The sequence below is a fragment of the Strix uralensis genome, chromosome 3, assembly GCF_047716275.1.
Source record: "Strix uralensis isolate ZFMK-TIS-50842 chromosome 3, bStrUra1, whole genome shotgun sequence".
NCBI classification, from domain to species: Eukaryota; Metazoa; Chordata; class Aves; order Strigiformes; family Strigidae; genus Strix; species Strix uralensis.
The window spans coordinates 104,434,377-104,455,967 of NC_133974.1; the positions used below are offsets into that span (position 1 = coordinate 104,434,377).

General features: G+C 41.9%; 2 protein-coding genes across 8 annotated transcripts in view; one reads left to right on the top strand and one right to left on the bottom strand.

Annotated features, from left to right (window-relative positions):
- Nucleotides 1-6,729, top strand: part of SMYD2 (SET and MYND domain containing 2) — a 30,374-nt gene extending 23,645 nt beyond the window's left edge. For all 3 annotated transcript variants that reach the window (XM_074863707.1, XM_074863708.1, XM_074863709.1), the window contains exons 9-12: nucleotides 1,666-1,786; nucleotides 2,584-2,758; nucleotides 4,159-4,267; nucleotides 6,315-6,729. In XM_074863707.1, coding sequence (XP_074719808.1) covers nucleotides 1,666-1,786; nucleotides 2,584-2,758; nucleotides 4,159-4,267; nucleotides 6,315-6,395 — 486 coding nt within the window. In that variant the 3' untranslated portion in view covers nucleotides 6,396-6,729. The remainder of the gene's footprint in view (nucleotides 1-1,665; nucleotides 1,787-2,583; nucleotides 2,759-4,158; nucleotides 4,268-6,314) is intronic.
- Nucleotides 6,730-7,966: 1,237 nt separating this feature from the next.
- The window catches only part of PTPN14 (protein tyrosine phosphatase non-receptor type 14), a 122,171-nt gene continuing 108,546 nt past the window's right edge, over nucleotides 7,967-21,591 (bottom strand). For all 5 annotated transcript variants that reach the window (XM_074863703.1, XM_074863702.1, XM_074863701.1 and 2 more), the window contains 2 exons: nucleotides 19,731-19,894; nucleotides 7,967-14,879 (listed from right to left, as the gene is read on the bottom strand). In XM_074863703.1, the coding sequence (XP_074719804.1) occupies nucleotides 14,751-14,879; nucleotides 19,731-19,894 (293 nt within the window). In that variant the 3' untranslated portion in view covers nucleotides 7,967-14,750. The remainder of the gene's footprint in view (nucleotides 14,880-19,730; nucleotides 19,895-21,591) is intronic.

Sequence of the window (21,591 nt, forward strand, 5' to 3'; positions counted from 1 at the left end):
ATAATGGGGGGGTGGTGGTTCTGTTTTTCTGTTTAGAAGACTTTCTGATACTCATTCTTTCCACTGTAACCATGACACATCAGGAAATTTCCTGGTGGAGGCCTATTTAAAGTTGAACTACAAAGCACAGATGAAAACTTTGTTAAAAATAGGTAATTATACTGTGAGTATGCTACCTGGCCAAAAGAATTTAGCTCAGAACTCTTTTTTTTTTGTAACTTTCTACCAACTCTCAGCTAGTGAATCTTGCTTGGGGCATTTCTGGGGTCCTGTTCTGGGATAGAATGCTGCTGCAGTTCCTGGTTGGGACATCGCAGTCAATTCTAGGTGGCACTGTATGACACTGTTGGATGGTTTGGAGACCCAGCAAAATCTGCGAAATGGGCTTTCCTGCAATGGCCTCGTATCGATCTTCTGACGGACAGGGCGGTCCTGGGTCACAGCCCCTTGTGAAGTGCAGGTCAGATTTATGTTCATTAGATATCACCTGGTGCCCTTCAAGGGACAAAGGCAGACATCCAGACAGCGTTCCTTAAAACAAGGTGTTAGTTATTTTGAAGAAGAGCACTTATGGAGAATAAAAAAAGGTACCCAGCCCCAACAGATCCTGAAACAACTGTGCCTGTGCAACCGTTTGGACCTCCTTCACTGAAGGTCCTAGGAGAACTGAGCTTTGTGTGGCTCATCTGTCATTCCAGCCAAGATCAGTCTGGCTGGCATAATCTGATCCTTAAGTTCCAGATCATTTTTTTCCCCCCATTTTTATAAAGGTGTCCTTTTAAGAGCTGCTTGCCAAACTCACCAGACAACCATCTTCTTCCTCTAAATGGTGTCACCTTTTGTAACTTTTTTTTCCAAATAGTACCCAGTATTCTTGTTTGAGGCCATTCTGTTAATACCGTAGTTGTGTTTTTCCCCACAGTTACCATGATAATTTTGTCACCGAGTTTAACAAAGCCAGGATTTCATCTGTGATTTCCAACAATGTGCTACTCTTGGAATCACCTGTCGTTCAGCCTCCTTCAGCTCTGGAAAGAGTCCCCTGTAGTCCTCTCAGCTGGCAGATGAAATAATAAATGAAAAAGAAATCGAGCAACGATGTGAGGCTTAAACAGCAAAAGATTGTCTCCAGATTGCAGCTGACTCTTCATGAAGTACTAAGTTAGATAGAAAGATCAGAGTAAGTGGAGCTGTCCAGCAGAAATAACGAAATATTTTTGTCTGTAGATATGAAGGATCCTTTTCTGTATTTAATATCATCTCATTTTCCACTGAGCTATCACTTGGTGGCAGGCCTAAGGTATTTGGGCTTTTCTACCCTTGAAACTAAATTTGTTTTAATCCCTAATCTCTCGGAAGCAGTGAAATTTCCTATGTAAAAGTGCTTTCATCACAAAATCGAAAAGCTCTTGGATCTTTCAAAAGAAAGAGACTTCATGGAAGTAGAGAATGTCAGATGAACTGGAAGGTGCAGAGGATTCTAGGGTTCCCAGCCAAGGCTTTAGAGAAAAACTGCAGGTGCACATTCTACCTTTGTTTTTACATTCTTTGAAGAGCTTAAGTTCCCATCTGTGTCTTTTTATTAGAGTAATTCTGTGTAGCAGGTGCACCTTTATTTGTAGGGCTTGGAACCTGCATTTATAACATCCATTGTGTTTCCTTCAGGATAAAGAGAAACTGGAAATCCGCAAGTTGAATGATCCTCCATCAGCAGAGACGGTACGGGACATGATCAAATATGCCAGGAATGTGATTGAGGAGTTCAGGAGAGCCAAACACTACAAATATATCCTTTGTCTCACCCTGACTCCGCTGGCTTGGTGTGTGACCTAAAAGTCTTACCTGCTGGATTGCTTCAGAAGTACCTGCAGGAGAAATGCTATGACCGTTAGAAGTTAGACTTACCTCTGCCCTCTTTGTCTCTGAAGAGTTGTCCATGGAGACAAGGGGTGGTTTAACACAGCAGGTGGTGTGGGATTGTGAGACCCTGTGTTTGTGCCTTCCTGTGTGGTTCTCCGTTCCATGGAGTGCAGCATGTGGCTGTCTCCACACAAGCCAGTGAGCATAGGTGCATGCTTGTGTTAGTGTGCTGTAGTATTGCCCTGTTTTGAAAGACTGCATGTGAGGCTGCAGCTATTGCTGATGGGCACAAGCCTACATGTTGTAACAGTGGTGCGATTTGGACAAGAATGCAAGATCCGTTGGGCCAGAAGCAGACCAGGCTATCTCATGCCGATTCAGTACCCACTGCATGGGGAATTTCACTCTGCCTTCTTCTGACACATTGCTGGTGCGGTGGTGATTCAGGAAAGCTACTTTTTTTTGTTGCTTTTTAAATCTGAAAGCTAGTTTTGTAGAATATCTGAGTAGGAGGGGGAATAATCTCATGAGCAGAATAGCTCTGAGTATAGAATACCTCTCAGAGTAGCTCTGGGGTTGTAGCATGGATGCTTTGATGCCATTTGAGAGAAAAGAGGGCTTCTCAGAACCATTCTGAAGTTGAAGTCGATTCTTCTTTGGCGTTACCCGATAGTTGTCTGATGAGAGGCCCTCTATTTATTGGGTTCCTTGACTTCTTCATACCTCCAAGTGAATTACTGGAGATCTGTGAACTCAGCCTGGACAAGATGGGTGCAGTGTTTGAAGACAGTAATGTTTACATGTTACATATGATGTACCAAGCCATGGGTGTCTGTCTCTACGTGCAGGACTGGGAAGGTGCACTGCGTTATGGGCAAAAAATTATCAGACCATACAGGTAAATAGGAGACTCACTATTTTTGTTCTAGTGCTCTAATTCTGTAATCTGAATAATTAAGACAAGTTTGGGCAGAGATCAGTTCTCTCAGTACGTATTGTATAAACACGCTACCCATGACATCAGTGCTCAAAAAGGAATGTTTAAATGCTGGGACAAATTTTGTTATTGTCAAAATGTGGTCTGCAATATATGGCAGAAGGTGCTTGCTTTGGTTTCTCAAAATAAGTTTGTACCACCTTGGGTACTGTGCTAGTTCTGCTTAGCTAGATAAATACTGGCTTTCTGAATATCCTAGTACTTTACTGAAGCAGAGCTTCGAATTGCATCTGCAGTCAATATTTTGTGTAAGGTAATGGAGGCAAAGCCCGCTGTTGCCGCCAACCTCCCGCTCTCTCCCAGTCCTTTCTCTCTGCCATAGCACGGTGGTCCCGGTTGCAGGAGAGCAGAGCCCTGTCCCAGGGCTGGGGCTGAGCAGCAGAGGGAGCTGGAGCTGAGCTCAGCTCCTGCACTCGGAGGCTGTGGGTGCCCTGATCTCCACTGCCCTAGAGCTGGAGGCGTGGGAGAATGTGCAGGCTGAAGCCCCGTGTGGGGCAAGGCAGCACGCAGCCTCTGCAGGAAAAAATTAATACTCTCTCCGATAAATTTTTCTGTGCTTTTACAGTAGTGCTCTCGTTCATTAGAGCCTGCCAGTTCCGCGCTGTATCTGATCCTGCCATGAATCTCCCAGGCAGATTCTCATCTTGAGACATGACTTTCTTGCCAGCTGGGGGAAGCGCAAGTAAAGCTCTCCCTTTGGAGCAGATGCCAACGTAAAGTCACAGATCACTTGGCAGAGAGCAGTGATACAGAGAAGGAGCCAACATTCCCCCCCCCGGGGCTCAGTACTATTTATCTTCCCTGGGACTTGCCCAGCTCCTCTGGCTCCGAGCCTGGCATTCCAGGTCAGCTCTGCTGAACCGGACTCCGCTAGCTCAGTGTGTGCGAGTACAGAATGGCATGTGTGCTGTCGCACTGCTGAGGGCCCCTCGCTTTCCATTAAAGACCAACTATTGTGGAATAGGCAGAGTTACTTCTGTGAGTGTAGGGTGGCTCCAAAAACTCAGAACAATGCAGTCTCTTTCTGTAGCTGGCTAGATTAAAACTAGTGGCAGAAAGTCATTGCCATCTGACAGCTGTTCAGAGGCATATGGTAGTTTCAGTTCAATTCCCAATTGACAGGCGTCCCTATCCCAGACACAATTGGCACTGAGTCTTGGCAGTCGTGGCAGAGGGGATGAGCAGTGAATGGGCAGGGGCAAGGAGAGGCAGCTTCTTGCCCCCAGAGAGGGGGACGGGGGCTGGGAAAATGCTATGAAACTGCCAGGTTTGATAAAGCTGAATTTCTTTCTCTCTTGCAGTAAACATTATCCCTCCTACTCGCTGAATGTTGCCTCCATGTGGCTGAAATTAGGGAGACTGTATATGGCACTGGAGAACAGAATGGCTGGAGTTAAAGCTCTGAAGAGGGTATTTATTTCCTGGTTTCTTCATTAATAATACCCATTCAGGCATGGGATCATTGAAATGCTACGTGCTTCTCTGTTAGTAAGCCTGGCTTGGTAGGAAATGCACCATGTGTTAATATATTTGGTTACTGGATTTTTGGCTCAGTTTTGATTTTTCCAAAGATGGAGTATAGGTCTGTTCTTGCATACAAGGGGTCTTACCTTTTCACGGTGGACTTTACTGCAGCAGCTGGAGTGAGCATTATGCTTAAACATTTGCTATACATTCTGCACTGAGCTAGAGCTGAACTAGTGTAAATGAAGCTTCTCGCTTGCTAGCTAAGGGCAGGAAAAATGCTTTGCTCTTATAAAAGGCACATAGTGTTTCATTGAAGTTGGTGATTTCTATATCCAAATTAAACTAGGCATGTTTTTGGTAGTTATTTGTTCTGGAACCAATTGATTTTTAAATAGCTGAAGGGAATTCAGTGCATCTGGTAAGGCTGAAATTGGCAAATACAGCATTTGGTTTTACATTTTTCTTCACCCCTTTTTATTAGTGTGTTCCTTATAATTTCGTTTTTTATTCTTCTATTTTTTTTATTAGTCTGTACCATGTTTCTTGACTTTCTTCCCCTATTGTTGTTGGACAGAAGTGTATTTTAGTTTCTTAAGCATCAGTGACTACTGTAGCATATAATGACCTGGTGTGGAATGTCATGATTTTTTTTTCTTTCTTCCTTTTTAGATGCTGGCAAGTTTTTAGCCAGCAATAACAGAGCCATCCAGCCATGGTGAAAGATACTACAAGAATATATGGTCTAAAATTTAACTATTAGCTAATTTAAAATTAGCGTAGGGTTTCCTTTGCTGTGGTGTTAAAGCTTTGACTAAAACTGGGATTTGTGCCAGTAGGAACCTGGGATGGGGGGTTGGGAACTGGAGGTAGATTTGTTGGCGTAGTTAGCTTCCTAACACAAACATTTTCTAATGACTCACTTCCAAAAACTGCCTACAGGAACTGCCCAAAGTTATCCCAGCCCCTGATGTTTGGGATTTAGTGGAAAAACAAAACTATTGTTCTCTCTCAGTTTGCGAGCAGCTTGTCCAGAAGGCCCTCCTTTCTTCTTTTGGGCAGGAGGGGGAATGGAGTCATTTTGCACTGCTGCTGAGGTGGAACCAAAGGCTCTTGTTGTACTGACTTAACAAACATAAGAGCATGATTCCATAAAAGTTTCCCAAGGAGAAAATGACTAAATGCTCTGAGGGCTAGGATGCTGCAATTCCTTGCTTTGTCTCAGCACTGTGGTCTTTAAATGTTCTCAGACTTAGATGAACTTGCTTCTTTCAGCCCTACCTACTGCTGCCTTTTATTATATGTTCAGGGCCACTGCTATCCTTTCCTGAAGTGGAAATCTTGCCTCGACACCCACTCTGCAATGCCGTGGGGATAGTGGCAGGAAACCGCAAGTCAGTGGGTTTGGCTGCCTGATGCGTTCACTCTTAGGGCCAGAGCAGGCTGTAGGTGAGAAGGCAGTCAGGCACAGCAGCATCTGTCCGAATCTGACAAGATCCTGCTTTTGCCTCAGTGGTTACCTAAACAATTGCTTCCTTCATAAACCATTGGTAGCCTCTGGTACCAGTGGAGGGTTTACAAAATCAAGTCTGAAGTGCCTTAATTTAACTTCTGCAATAGGCCTGCTCGTCAGACAGTTGAAGGATAAATCGGTAGGAACAGAGCTCCGTCTGATACTGGTTAAGTCCTCTGCCAGAATATTACCCACCCCACTTGCAGTTTTCTGTCCTGGAGCTGGTTGCATTCAAAGTAGTTTTGTCAGGAATATAATTTTGAAAGGTGCTTTGGGATCCTTTAAGATGAAAGGTGTATTCTCTGAATGTAAAACCTTTATTACTTAGTTTTGAATTTCATTTTATTTCCTACTGGGTTTATGACTACAAGGGGACAAAAAGTAGCTCGAGGTGTCAGACTGTTTCAAACCTCTAAAGAGAGTATTTATAGCCTGGTGTTATATATGAATCAATTGTGTGAATATTTTTTCTTTTCATAGGCAATTGCTATCATGGAAGTAGCACATGGGAAAGATCATCCATACATTTCAGAGATCAAAAAGGAATTAGAGGACCACTGAGCCTTTGAATCTATGCAATCCTTCAAACCTTTATTTAAAAAGCCTTGTTATGGAAACCTTCAGGAGCGCTTTGAAAAGCGGTAGAGTATGAACACAGTTCTGTCCTATAATTGGAATGACAAACACACTTAGGCCTTGCAAAATGTTCCTAGTTTCCACACATCTACAATTGCCTTTTTTCTTTCTTTTTTTTTTTTTTAAGGAAACATTCATGGTTTCTTAAAGGTTATGCCTTTTGACAGCTCATGTGCAAAAATGGTCACTTTTTTCTTTATGGATTCCAATGTGTATCTTATTTGTGTAAAGTAAATAAAGTGGTCTTGACCCCTCTTGATTCCACTTGTACACCTCCATGGGTGCAGTAGTTTTGTGACATCTACTTTTGCCCAAGTTGGTTTTTTTAATCTGACAAATTAATTAGCAAAAGCTGTACTTTTTCTTGTGGTGGTTTAGTATCTAATTCCTCTTTTCACAAATCATTTTTGTTTGCAGTGGCTTAGCTGAGAGAAAGGGGAAAGGGGGGTGATGAATTCAGTGCATTGTGCAGGAAAGCTACCACTGTTCCCTCAGCCGGTGAATCTCCTGGCTGAGGAGGGATTCACTGCTGTAAGGACCTTGAGCTCAGCATGTCTTGTACAGAGAACATTGGCACCTACCGCAGGGCTCGAAGGCTTGCACGAGATGTGAACCGTGCAACTTCTGGCTTTTTAATCCCCTTTACAAGTTGAAGTGAATTTATTGCAGAGGAGAGCTCATATTTCCTTATAGCCAAACCTTTCCCTCCTGTGGATTGAAACTATTCTATTAACATGTTAGCAATTGCTTTCAATAGAGGAACAAGAACATTTTCTGAGGAAAAAATCCAGGACTGGGCTTTCTCTGCCCATATATAAGACTGGAGGGGTTTTTTTCTCCATTTAGATCAATGGCAGGAGATCGCTTTTAAGAATGGGGAAGGAAAAGGAGGAGAGAGTGTGGCTGTGTACTTCCAGCACTGAAGTTAAAATATGTTGCACAATAAAACTACATGACCATTCCTTACTGCTTCCACTGGTTATAAAGTAGGATGAGATTGGAGAGAGGACACATCACCATTAAGAACTTCATCATATTTTCTTTCTTTAAGCCCTGCTCTGAAAATAAAACTGCTAGAGAACAAGGGTTTGTCAGCTCATTTTGCTGAAAGCTTTCATTGCTCTCTAACCAGCAATTGTTGCTAGAGTACATAAAACTCCACCAGATCTTAAGATTCCAGAAAGCCAGGGCCCCTTAACTACAGCCCAGCCTAGAATGAAGGCACCAGCTGACCTTATCTTGTCATTAAACTCTTGTCCAGGGAAACAGCACCTTCATTTCAGAAAGTCTGTCCAGAGCCCAGACTACTTCAACACTGAAGAGCAGGATTAGCCTAGCCTGAGCAGTGGTAGAAACCTTGTTCCTGTGAACCTGGATTACTGTTTACATCACTGTGGCCCTGGCTGTGCCTGTCAGTTTAACACGGGACATTAACACCAGCACAGTAGGTGCAAATACAAAACGTGAAGCTGGTAGAGGCAAGAACACAAGCATAATTTTCCTTGAAAAAAAATGGTTTATTGTATACTGTGAATATGAAGGACAGCCTTACCAAAAAAACCTTAGTGACTGAAGACATTCTCATATTTGCAAAAGCGTATAAGAAACTATTTACACAAAGGCAGTGAAAGGGGTAAAAAATTATTGCAGTCAATTAATGCTGAATAGAACTTTATAAAAAGAGAAAGAAAAGAAACAGTGCAAAAATACTGTCAAAAGTAATCAGTTCTATACACAAGATAAAACTGACAAGCATAAGCTTATGTACTGATATGAATAATACATTAGAATATAAAATAGCATGCATAGATTTTTTTTTTTTGTAAAGGCTTTCAATAGCATAGAATAGTTCTGCCATTCAGCCCTAACAGGAGGGAGTAGGGAGCAGGAAGAGCATACAACTGATGTCTCATGTCTCTACAAAATGTGTACATACAATGAGGTTGTGAGAGTCAGATCACTGTTTTGTGCTAAACTGTTGTGTACAGAATTACAGAACAAATAAAACAGGAAGCATCAAAATACTGAAGTAAAACAGGAGAGTAAAATCCAGTGACATAAAACTTAAACATGTTATTTCATTTAACACATGTCCCACACAATTATACATGGGAATATTACGGTCATCTGCATGTGTAAACTTTCTTCCTTTGTAAAAGAGCTAAAAAAAAAGGTACTTTACGAATGAGGAAAACACATTTTCCATATGGAGCAATCTCAACAGGATAAACACCCTATTAACAGCATTTCTGGCACTAAAGATTTATTTTCTTTTAAAGACCGAGTAGCAGCAAGAAAGTACTTCTTTTTAACATACACAAAAAGGAAGTTCTTACAGACATAATGTATAATTAAATTGTAGGACTCATCACCACAGGACATTGTGAAGGCCAAAGGAATAAATGAGTTCTAAAGAAAAGGTAATGTGATTCATGGAAGATGAACCAGTAGTTATTAAACACAGTAAGCAGGATATAACTTTTGCCTCCAGAAGTCCCTAAAGGACTGGTTGCCAGGTGGGCTAGAGGGGCTGAGCACCCTCTTCCAGACACATTCATAATTCTTAAGTGTCAGCTGCCAGCCACTGTCCAAGACAGGGTGTGACCTCCAACCTGCCATGGAAGTAGTTTGTGGGAAGCCTTTGTCTTTTATTCCTGCCTGCCTAATCAGGGAACACTGCCCCTGAAATACCTGGAGCTGAGCATCCAAAACACTGAGTCCTTACCCAGGTGATTTGGAAGACTAAAACTATTAAGCACTGTATTCATTTCAGGGATCCGTCTTTCCCTTGCTGTTAAATTGTGCTGGGAGTCCTCAGTGAAAGCTGCTATTTTACAGCTGACTTCCAGTTCACCTTCCAAAGGCAAAGTCCTGCTGTTGTAGCATGTAGGAAGCTCTCAGTGAGGGTACACATAAAGCACAGGCAACAAAACTTCAAAGAAACACCAGCCAAAAAATGGCTGAGAGGAACCAACAGAATTGTAGTCTAAGATGCTCTAAAAACACTGACAGAGTTTATATAAATATTTAAAGTAAACACACACCACTATGCACTAAATGTTTTGTTTCACAATCTAATAGTTTATCTATGGTTAAGACCTCCATCTTGTGTTGTTTGCTCAGCAGCCAGCTGTTCCCTTCCTCAAGTCACAGTCCCTGCAAGCCAAGGCTGCATGCAGCCGCATGTACATCCTCCTCCTCTCTAAAGACTCAGATGGCAGCTGTAGTTCCCATAGCACCAGATTCTACAAGAAAACCTCTCTAGAAGGCTAAGAACGAGCTGGGGACAAATGCCCTCGGGGTTTTCAACTCGCAACCTTTCTCTTGTTAGCATCAAAACCCATGTCCAAATTCCATATGATTTGGACTATACATCAGCTGATTTATATCCAGTTTTGTAGAGGGGTGGCCAAATGATGTTTTCATGCAGTGCTTCCCTTTCAAGGTCAATTCTGGTATTTGCTCCTTCAATATGATGTCTTTTATGTCATGCAGTGGGTGCCACTCTAGCTCTCTGGATGTAAAGCATTATTTTCCACACAGACAAGCAGCAAAATTTAACTCTGACCTCTCAATGATGCGTGAGAGCTGCTACAGCAGGTATCAGCCATACTGATGCTTCCACTTTCTGAGCACACAGTTCACGAAGTGTTAGCGAGACTGACAAGACCTAATTTAGTTGTCATCTCGGCCCAGGAGACCGGTGAGAAGTCAGCTGTTGAGAATGCAACAGTCAGTAGCTGCTGAATTTTCCCCACAGATTTGTGGGCTGTATCGAAGTATGAGATTGCCCATCAGCATTTATTTTAGAGTCGCTTGTGGGCTACACAGACATAACAGGTATTGGATCAAAAAAATAACGTATTAGCTTAAAATGACCATCTCTTGAAGCAGTGAGACTTACTCTTTTCCAACCTATGTTTTGCCACTTGCATTTCTCTGTTTACAAGAAAGTAAATTTTTAAAAAAGGTCTTGAAATCATGCAAATATTTAATAATATCTGTCGCTGAGGCAACTGATTTAAATAAGTGGAACAGAAATGTCCTTCAGTGTACTTTTATAAAAGAACTGCATTAGCAAGAGGTTGAATAAGTTCTCACAGATGTGTCTCCTGTCAGCTGAAACTAGTTTAGGGAAAAGGTATTTCTAATAGGACTGAGCATTTAGGGTCCCTATAGAGGAGAAAGTTTGTGGAACAAGCTTCACCTTTCCTCAGGTAATCAAGGACAAGAGGTGCCAAAGCAGCCTGTGGAGAAGCTGGAACAGGTAGGACCTGAGCAGCGAATGCCACCATCACCCAGTGCAGCCTGGGTAGGAAACAGGATGCCCACAGCACTGAGCAGTGTCAGAACTCAGCTGTCATCTCTCCCATCCCTGATTGGACAATGTTAGGCATGAAATGCTCAGACCATAACTTTAACCAAAAATTTGATGCCAACAACCTCAATTCTATCATTGGTATGAGTTTAAAGGGGAAAAAAAAAAAAAAAGGGGGTAAAATACAGGTGAAGACTACACAAAAAGGAAAACATACACAATGGATTCCCAAGGTGGACTTCCCCATCCACTCCAAGTTCTCTCTTAGAAAGTCAGTGAGCATTGGCTGAACATGTCAGACTACAACATGGGCACCTTGGGAGGAGACTGCTTGTCTCAAACTTCTTAAGGTGCACCTCTGTTCATTGACCATTGATGCACCTTTGTGAGATTTTCAATCCAGACTTCAGTCCAAATGAATGAAACAGGTCTCTTAGAACCTATGCACTGTCATGCTTTGATGTTAAAAAAAAAAAGCAACACAACATACAGAAACTTCAAACTGTCCTCCTTCTCTACTTAAGGATTCTGCTGTTAAAGTCTGTGGGACAAACTAAACAGTACTGTTGCTTTAAGTCTCATGCATTCATTCCTGCTGTGACTAATAAAATTGGATGCAAAATGCATTTTCCTGTCACTCCCTAAAGGTTAGGAAATACTGTCCAAGCAATTTCAGTCTGCTAAAACTACAACAGGTTCAAAGTCAGAAGGTTCAGTTTTTCCCCTACAAAACTGTATCACATTTCAATCATAAAACATCGGCATGCTGAGGTTTGGTTGCAAGCTGGGATGGAAAAGAACCTCTGAAGACATGCACCAGCCCAATTCACTTATGATATTAGCAAATCTAGGCAAGATAAAATCTAGTAGGAAAGAATACATTGAAGTCAGATGAAAGGAAAAGTTTAAAATTACCATTCTTTGACAATGAAAGGGAAAAAGTGAGTCACATTGGCCTCTATCTACCATACCAGCCACGTTAGGAGTTAATTGGAAATGACTGTTTACTACATGGCCACTTACTTGGCTCATTAGTAGGCACTGACTTAATGTGGAAAGGATTTTTGGTGCCATTTTGTAATTAATATTTTTCTAAGACACCTGTGATGCATCTTTACATAAAAAACATTTGCTTAATTTTCTTCCTTTCAAACATAGCTCTTTACATTCTCTTTGCAATAACTTTCCTGTGCTTATTGTAGAAACAGAAGTATACATTTCAGCTGAGAAGAGCTGACTAAGACGACATAGGAACAGATTCTTTTCCCTCCTGATTTTCTACTTCTCACATCCAAGTAGAGCAATGGGACTTGACAGCCCTGAGTTCAAATTTAATTCATCATTAGGAAATTATTCAAAAAGTTATAACGAGATAACTAATTTAATACACTTTGCTTCAAGGTTTATTCCTTGGCTTGTTTCCCAGATATAAAGCATCTCTGCGCAATTATCATGCAGATGCTGCTGAAAAGACTTTAAATGGTTGCTGCTAATTTAACAAGAGATATGTTGGCATTGGCAGAAGAAATTAGAGGAAAACTGAAGTTGACTGAAAACCCAAATGATCCCTAAAACAAAGATGGTCAAGATATTACAGCTAAATAACTCCTCACCATTAGTTGGTAGCTAGAAGTCTCCTTGTCACCTTGTTAGGCCTGCATTGCAGAGCGCCAAATTGACACAGCACAGTTTTAAATACATTTAAGAAATGTTCTGGTACAGAGCGTTAGCTTAAGCTCCCACTGATTTTAGGGAAAGGTAGATGTGTAGGTTCCTTTAGTGCTGAAGTTGAGAGTGCTTGTAGGCATAGGCCTTTGTGTACTGACCGGGGGCCAGAGGTGGGGATGCCACAGAAAAGCAATGATGGGACTGAAAGATTACATTTATCTGGGAAAGGGATACCATGAAAGATAATTTCACCATGACAGAGTAACTGCATTGCATCACGTGTCCCAGGAGGCCACGAAATCTCCACCCTTGGAGATTTTTGAAACTGGGTATGACCCTGGATAAGCCGTGGGGTGAGCAGGGCTGGGACCAGAGGCCTCCAGGGCTCCTCTCCAGCCTGATCCATTCTCTAGCGACCCGACAGGACTGCCAAGTCGAAGCAGGGCTGGACAGCCCACAGGAGGGTGGCAGCGTGCAGACATGGGAAGAGGAGTCAGTGTGAGGAGGGGAGCCACATCAGTGCAGGAACTTTCCTTTCCATCTCTTACACCAGAAATAACAGTGTGGGAGTCCCACCACAATATGCTAAAGCGCTTTTTTTTTCCCCCCCCTTTTAAAATTTTTTAAAAAGTACACTTACTATTGTTTCTAAATAACTGTAAGTAAATGCTACCATGCACATACCGCAAAGCAATTCCTAACGTGCTTTACTCCAGTGAAATAAACGGTTTGGAAAAAGGGATATGGACTAAGTTGTGCAAAACAGCTAGCCAACACTGAGGGACAGAGGGTGAGAAAGAGAGAGGAGGACAGGTCTAACTGCTGAGATACTTAAGAGGACACATGGATTTCTTCTTAGCTCTGTCACATATTTTACTGTTGGCCTAGGGCAAGCCAGTTAAGAATCTGTGCCCTAGTTATGCAGCAGAGGAGGTTTGTTTCCCTTTTCTGTTCTAATTGTAAACTTCAGGCAAGGACCATTTTTCCTTTATATATTTATACATCCCCCTAATCCTTGGAATCCCTGAACACTACCAGGATAAAATAGTAATAATAAATAGGAGGGAGAATCCAAAGTGACCAGACAGAGAAAAGAGATGGTCTGTGCAACTTAATACAAAAAACACCTTAACAAAGTGAGGTTTGCCAATACCAAAAGGAAGACTGCTCCATATGTTCATAAACCACAAGACTTTGATGGGAGGAAGAATCAAGGCAGACTGAGTTAAAGCTCTCAAGGGTCAGTGTTTGGAGATCTCAGATACAGAGGAAAGACCATATCAATCATTGTGACAAAGTTCAAATGACTAGAAAGTAAAAGGATTACAGTGCTGAAGATGATAGTTCACACGTGAAACTAAGGCAACTGGAGATGCCTAACCTAAATGAGACTTCATTTCTACAGGAGGTGAGCCTCAGGGCAGTAAAACTTTCCATGTAATTCATGAGATGGTGCTTGATTTGAGGTTTTTTCAGCTGCATTTAGTTGAAATTTCTCCACTGTTCAGCCCACAGTCCACCAGTTACTGGAAAGACTCATTCACTGACCAGTCTGCTCTGGGTCACTGCACTTCTCCCTGTACTGCTTCAACAACTCTTACAAATCCCTTCAAAGATTGCAGACAGTAGCAAAGTCCTCGTTTAAAAGATCCAATATTGCTTTTTTCTAGGACTAATCTAAAACTGTAATTCTTGTGGAATTTGAACAGTTTAGCACCCAAAACTCTCTGCCCTCACAACGGCCTGTGTGTGAGCTCTCTGTAACATGCCCTGCTGCATGTGCAGAGGCTCAGGTCTCCCTGCTCCAGGGCTGTGTTCCTTCAAGCTTCCACTTGTACAGAGCTGGAGCTGACATCTAGCAGATCTTTGTTTTTACCATAGAAGCCACATATCTGGGTCCAAAATGTTCTTACGTGAGAAAAAGCCCACTGCCAAATAACTGTTCATTTCAGAAGCTGTGTAGCAAAATAGAAGCCAGTAAACTACCTTTACAAAGGATTGCTTTCCTTTTGGATATGTTACAATGCAGACCAGTCATGTCAAATGTGGTTCAATTTGAAGGTCACTAAGTTTTACAAGTTATTAAAGTAATTCACAAGTTATTCCAAGAAAAATAAATTATATCTTGTATAAAATAATCCGTGGGAGACTCTAGTAAAGAACAATCATTCCTTACTTTCAAGACAACTTTAAAAAGTGCAACATATGCACACAGTGTTGTCAAGGCAGTTCCCCTTGTTCATCAGTAAGGTTCAGTCAGATCCACAAAGCTGGGTCTGGGATGCTTGAAAAGATTAAATAAGTCTGGAGTTTTGCAGGAACTGGATGAGCACTTGATAGACAAACTTGTACTGGGCTATGGTCTGGATCATAAACATTCTCTGCTCCCGCAGGTGTCTCAGCATCACAGGAACGTCCACTTTCTGTAAAGCAAAGGAGAAAAAAAGGCATAAGGATGTAGGTTCATTAAATCAAGCAATCATTGCCTCGGATATCACTTACCTGACACAGGGAACTGTATTGCAGTTATACAATGTAATGAGTTACAACCAACTGTAGTGAAATACTACATTTTTTTTTTTCCACACAACTTTCATAGAATCATAGAATGATTTAGGTTGGATTCATTTCAAGGAGCATTACAGTAGTATATACAGGTTACTGCATATCCAGTGCTTTCCCCACTAAAGCTTACAGGAGTTTCTGGACTGATGTAAATGGGCAGATGACCAAACACTTGTCTACCAGTTGCGTACCACTGCTTACCTCTCAGTGGATCATCAACTGAACACATTAATAAAGGGCTGCTTCTCTTTCGAGTTTTTTCTGCTTCAACATACCTATTTTCAACTCAGTAAAATAAACCAAATAGATCATATTATCTCAGGTTAAAGGCTAGATATATCAGGAAGGTCTAATACAAAACTTAACAGCCAAGATTATATTGCTCAGTTCAGACTCTACCACTGAGTGTGTCAACAGGCCCCATGGCCACTTGCATACTACGCTCTGATCCATGGTCAAACTTATTCATAGAGGGAGGATCAGAGAGATTTTTCAAATGGCAAGCAGGCATAAGGATCATAAGAAGAGAGGTTCCTTGTACAAAACCAAAAGTGCAGGCAAATATATTGATCCTTCCACTAAAAGAGAAGGGAACTCACTGGTCACCAAAAGATCCAGCATCTCTGACACCCGAGCTCCCACAGCCAGTCTGTGCCAGTAAATAACGCTCCAGAAGAAATACATCTGTAAAGTGAAAGAAGGACCCAGTATCCACAATACATGTTTTGCACACTTCAGGCCAGCATTGGTCTGTTGCCATTCACTGAATGCCCACTAGCAGCTGGGACACGTTAGGTATTCTCCAAGAAGGCATCTTCCAGCTTAGTTTCCTCCAAAAGAAATTCTCTTGCGTGCCCTGAAAATGCTCTGCAACAGGAACTAAAGCCCAGTAAGTGGGGATGGATAAGGACATCCACTGTGAAAGTACATCCCTAACCCCATTGAGCACACTGGGGCACAGGCACCCTATAATGGTCCAAATTAAAAACCGAATGAGTTGTGTGAAACACAGATCCATGAGGTAAAGCATTAGAAATCACTGCAAATTTCACTAGGTGTTACCATTGTATCTCCAGCATTTAGGGAGCAAAAAACCTAGGGTGTTATTGTGTTTTATCTGTTACAACAGGTACACAAGGAGCTATTCAGAAGTCATTGAGCCATGAAGCTCAGCCTGCCAGGCTCAAATTCAAAGAACGTGTAATATGACCCAAGATGAGGGATACAAATTTTCTATGGCAGCAGTAAATGCAAACACTAAGATCGATGCTATTTTTGAGGAAGCTCTTAAAGAGTTCAGGATATAAAACTGAAGAACAGTTACTCTATCAGGCAACAGGTAATGCCAGTTTGCCATTCCAGAAACATAAAAAGGACCTTCGCAAGTCTTTTGGCTGAGATGAGAAACGTTACAAGCGCGATGCCTCAACAAATGGACAGAGAAACAAATTAAGATTGCTGCTAACCCTTGGAGGTGCAACTGAGCATGGAGTCTGCTTCCATGCACACTGGAAGTTTTCTGGAAAGTTTAAAATAATCACACTGCATATCCATTTCTGTCCATATATATAAAACTCAGAATCTCCATCCCATGTAAGCAAGCCCTAACTCATAGGCTATCACTTTCTGAAAACAAGGCTAAATATTCTGCCACATACGCTAACAAGGTGTTATAAAAGGACATCTCCAGAGACTCAATAAGCGTAAAGATTTGTGATGAGTAATGTCATATTATTTTCAGACATGTGCAAAGGAAAATGTAAGCTCTTTCCAGTTAACTCAGATAACTCAGAGAAAGCCTCCCCATGGACTCGAATGCTTACAAAAGCCACGCAGTCCTTGCTGAGCAGAGTCATGCAGAACCTGATCTCACCTGAGCAACTGCGACAAAAATGCAGGCCAGCTTTGACCTGCACACCATGTTCCTCTCTCAGCAGTTCAGTGCTTGACAGCTCATTGATTTTTACCCGGCACACAGTGATCTGTGCACCTCCTCAGAATGGATTAGGCCTTGACTTACTTCAGAAATGAAAGAAAAACCCAGCCTGCCTATTTGGCCTTGCTATTTGTAGTCAACTTAGCATTTTACTCCAGGTAAGCAGAATCTTCAAACTCACCCTTCACCACAACATACATGTCAAAAAAAGACACGGAATGCTTTGCTAAGGTAGCATTTGCAAAAAGAACAAAACCACTACTAATTTCTGACTCCCAAACTAAAAGATCTCCCCTATGAAAGTACACTGCAGCTGCAATCATGAGTTAATGTCCCAGTGCCAAGTCTGAACTAGAAGTTGGTAGAGCAGGATCTCAATTACTTACTTGTTCTACATGTCTACAGCAGTAAGGATGTAATGATGTGACATATTACTTTAGAACAAGTTACTGAAACTGTATCCCTGCAATGAGATACACAGCTTTAAACTCAACCAGCAATTGCCCAGAAGCCACAGTGACTGAAGCTGTATAGAAGTTAATTAAACATGGCTTTTTACCTAAACCTGAAACCTCAGACTCAAGAGTGCTGGTTTTGGTTCCAGCATTGCTGCAGACTTTCCAAGATGGTTTGTATCTGAATTTTCAACCTCCCTCCCCTTGTTTTTTGTTCACTGCTAACATTTTAACATTAATACATCTACGTACTAGGACACTTCTGAGAAAATCAACCAATTTGCATTTTAAGTAATAAGTCATTTTATTTCAGAAAAAAACCCAAACAATTAATCCTACTTCAAAATAAACCAGTAAAACTGATGCACGAAAAGGAACCCTCTCTGTGCAGAATACAGTATCTGTCACAAACTGAAAACAAACTGGTTTTAATTCTTTTTTTTAATGAGGTTTTAACAAACCAGAAATATTAACTTAGTACAATCTAGAGCAACGAAGCCCTTAAGGAAAACTGTCTTTAATATTAATGATGATTTTCACCATTAATCAAGACAAAAGAATGCTTTAATTAAGGGACATCAGAGAAATTCCATATTATGTAGCACTACCATCAGCTCCTAGTGAGGTTGATGAGAATCCTTCTGAATGTCAAGGCTCACCCCCATGCTCAGATGTTGAGGTACTGCCTTTATCTTCACTTGCTACTCAGCTACTCTTTGCCAAATAGGTGACTTCTGTAAACCGCAGACAAACTGAGGTGGCCAGAATGTGTTGCACACCTGTTAGCGTTTGCTCCTGGCACACCATTAGCATACAGAGGTTACTATAAAGCAAACACAGCTACACTGATGCTCACAAGCAATTCAGGTACGGCTCTTGTAACTATTCAGATTTCCTCTGGTGTGCAGAAATTTCACGGCTGCTGTGCGAACAACAGAAGCAGACACTTCCAGATGCCAGTGCATAAGGAAAGAGGTCAAGCAGGGTCAAGAGTCAGAGCTGTTGCCCCACACAGGAGCAGTTACTGAACAGCAGTTGGCACATCCCCAAAACACATACCTGTGGGTCCCTTCTGTCCCAGCCAGCTCCTCCTTCCCTTTCCTCCCCCACCTACACCACCCCCAAACAAAAAGGAAAGGAAAAAAGTGTAAGTTGTCACAGATCTACAGGACAGCTTCACCTCTACTGAGGCCCAACCAGAGTTGGAGGAGGTTCATCTCAGCTGAACTGAGCCCACCTTGTAACTACAGAATGACGAGCTGCTGGAGGGGGATAACAGAGTAGGGAACAAAAAAATTACTTGTTGCATCAACTTCTTAAAGAATAGTGATTAAGAGAAAAGTGCACTGGTACTTGCCTGCTTTAGGACTCACATTTTTGAATCAACCAGAAGGCTGCACTTTGCATAGTGCCTTGCACAGAAAGGCTCCAATCTATAACTCCTCTATGGTAACAGAAAGTAGGTGAGCATTTCAGGTGTGTACATCCAGTCTTCCCTGAATTTCAAGCAACTCATACAGTGGATGATTAATGGGAGGGGCAGATGATATATGTCTATTTGTCACTCTTGCTGCATTCTTATCTCTACAAGAGGTTTTGGTCTTTGAGCAGTTTCTTTGGCAACAGAAATCCCCAGTTTCAATAGCTGTCATGTTGGAACTGTGTGGCACATTGTTATTCATGATGTGATGTTCTTCCTGGACAGTTACCCAGTGACACAGGACAGATGAAAAGCAAGTTGCTACACATGGTTTCTGTGCTGGTGCTCTCTTATTCTTAACTCCAGACTGTATTACCAGTCTTGTAATACTGGCTGCAGTTCCTAAAGCCCTATTCCCCAACATAACACACACCTTTTTCTTAAGACACAGTTAAGTTTTGTTCCAGATGAAATTAGAGACAACACAGGAGAGAGGAAGGAGTGCAAGGAGTGAATTTAGAGAGCATAAAACTTCCATTAAAAGAGCAAGGAAGCTGACATTATTCTCTAGCTTCTCTCAGGTAGTCCTTGTAAACATGCTGTCTCTCTAGGCTGTTAATTACATACAGGTGTAAATTAGACTAAATTCTTAAAAGAGAGAAAAAAGCCCCAATTTTGAATGTATTAATACTAATAAAAACCACATACTATCAACTCAACAGAAAACTACAGCAAGTAGCCTGTCATGGGAAATCTCTGCCTATTGCATTTAAGGCCCTTGTCTCACAAAGGTAATAGAAAGCAAGCACTTCCATGCCTTTTAAGTTTAACCTCAGAAATGTAGCTAGTTAGCCAAGAAGCAAGCTCAGGGTTTGTCTTGAGAAAGAAGCTGACTTACTTCATTATGCTCCAAGCATCCAATCATCAGTTCTGTTAGGATAACCACTCCGGTCCTTCCCACCCCCGCGCTGCAGTGGACCACGATGGGAGGGTTGCAGTTGTTGCTGCTGTCCAACACGCTGTTGGTATGGCGACGCACGGACTGTATCTCCTCCAGGTAAGCTGCAAGATAAAATGCAGGCAAGGTTGCAAACATCTGTATGTCTAAATGTAAAAACTGGGGAAAAAAGAATATGGAAAAGTCATTCTTTCTCAAAGTGGCAATAATTTACTTTTTTTACAACATACTAATCATTTTGGCCAGGGTGCAGTGAACAGCACTGAATCCAGCAGGTACCAGCTGGGTGTCAATTATTACTTGGGAGTCTGCTCCTTTAAATTAAATGGTTCTTTTAAAAAATTAAATTCTGTTTTCCCCTCTGCAAATCTCCAGGTACCCTCAGCAGATGATTCTAGACATTACTTACAGCAATTCCTGCTATTAACAGGTTGGGATCAAAACAACAGCTAAGTCCCATCGAAACTACTGCCTGTCAAAGCCAATATCAGATGGGAAGCAAGCATCCATCTGCTCTGTTTCCCTCTCCCTTCTAGAGGGAGACAGAAGCTCACTCACCTCTCTGCTCAGGGTTTGTTTCTCAACAGCTACGAGCCCTTCTGGAACCTCACTCTCTGTATTTTCCCCGAAGCCATTTCTAGGAAGTGCATAACTCAAGAACAATTGTCTTGTGTGGCTGTCCTAGTGTTGTTCAATGTATTCTACTGTCAAACCGCACAGAGAACCTTACATAGTGGACGCTTACCTGGTTAGATAAACACACCATAAACTACAACTCCGACTCTGACCTCTAAACATTGTTCCAGCATAGTCTAGATAACAAAAGATGATGGATCTCATCGAGATGCATAACTCTTAGACACTTAGCTTCCCAGAGTGGAAAGTGAGAGCTGAGCCAAACTCAGCTGAGCCTGACTCTTTGTGTCATGGCACTGCGGCCTGAGCAGTCCTTCTGACACAGGCAGGCTGTGGCTGGAGGCGTACCAACATCAGAAAAGCTACATTTTAATGCACACAGTGAAATGGGACTGTACGTGGTGGCAAACAATGGGACAGAGGAAAAGGGGACAATGAGGTTCCAATTACTGCCATGCCCAACCACAGCTACAGGGATTGGAAGGAGAAACAAAGTATGAAACAAACTAGGAGTTGGGCAATAGCTTTGCCTTAAAGACAGATCCCATGGCACTCCTTTGCCAAAGCTGAAATGTCATTTTTATTTTCTGCCCTGGTGGCAGAAGTGGGAAAAGAATGACGCGTTATTTACATCAAGCTTACACCATGCAAAGGAGAGTGGATCACTAAAGGACAGTAGCTGTGTCAAGGCTGAAGTTGTTGATAGAAAACTTAGCTGCAACAGAGCTATGCTGCTGCAGCTGCAAAGCTTTCAGAAACTAAGAGGGCAGGCATCTCCAATGCATCAGGACACCACATACAGACTCCTTCAGTAGTAACTTAAAGATCTCTACATCACACTCTACTGTAGTGCCAGAGATATGGCTTTAGTTAAATAATGGTTGAATCTCTATTACCTAATATGGTAGTGTTTATTACTTGGTAAGAATAGGAAGCTTTATTAACTCATTACAGATGAAAATAATGGCTGTTTTTTTCTGGAATGCATGAACCAGGACCATATTTAATTGGGAAGGCCCTTAGCACTGCCTGGGTACATGTGGTTAGAAGAGCGGCAGTGAGTTCAGACTTGTTGCATATGTGATGGAGCCCTCTGCTCTTTTGCAACAAATCCAGTGCCTCTGGACTACTAAATCCTAGCTGGCTGTCAGCAATAAGGGCCTCC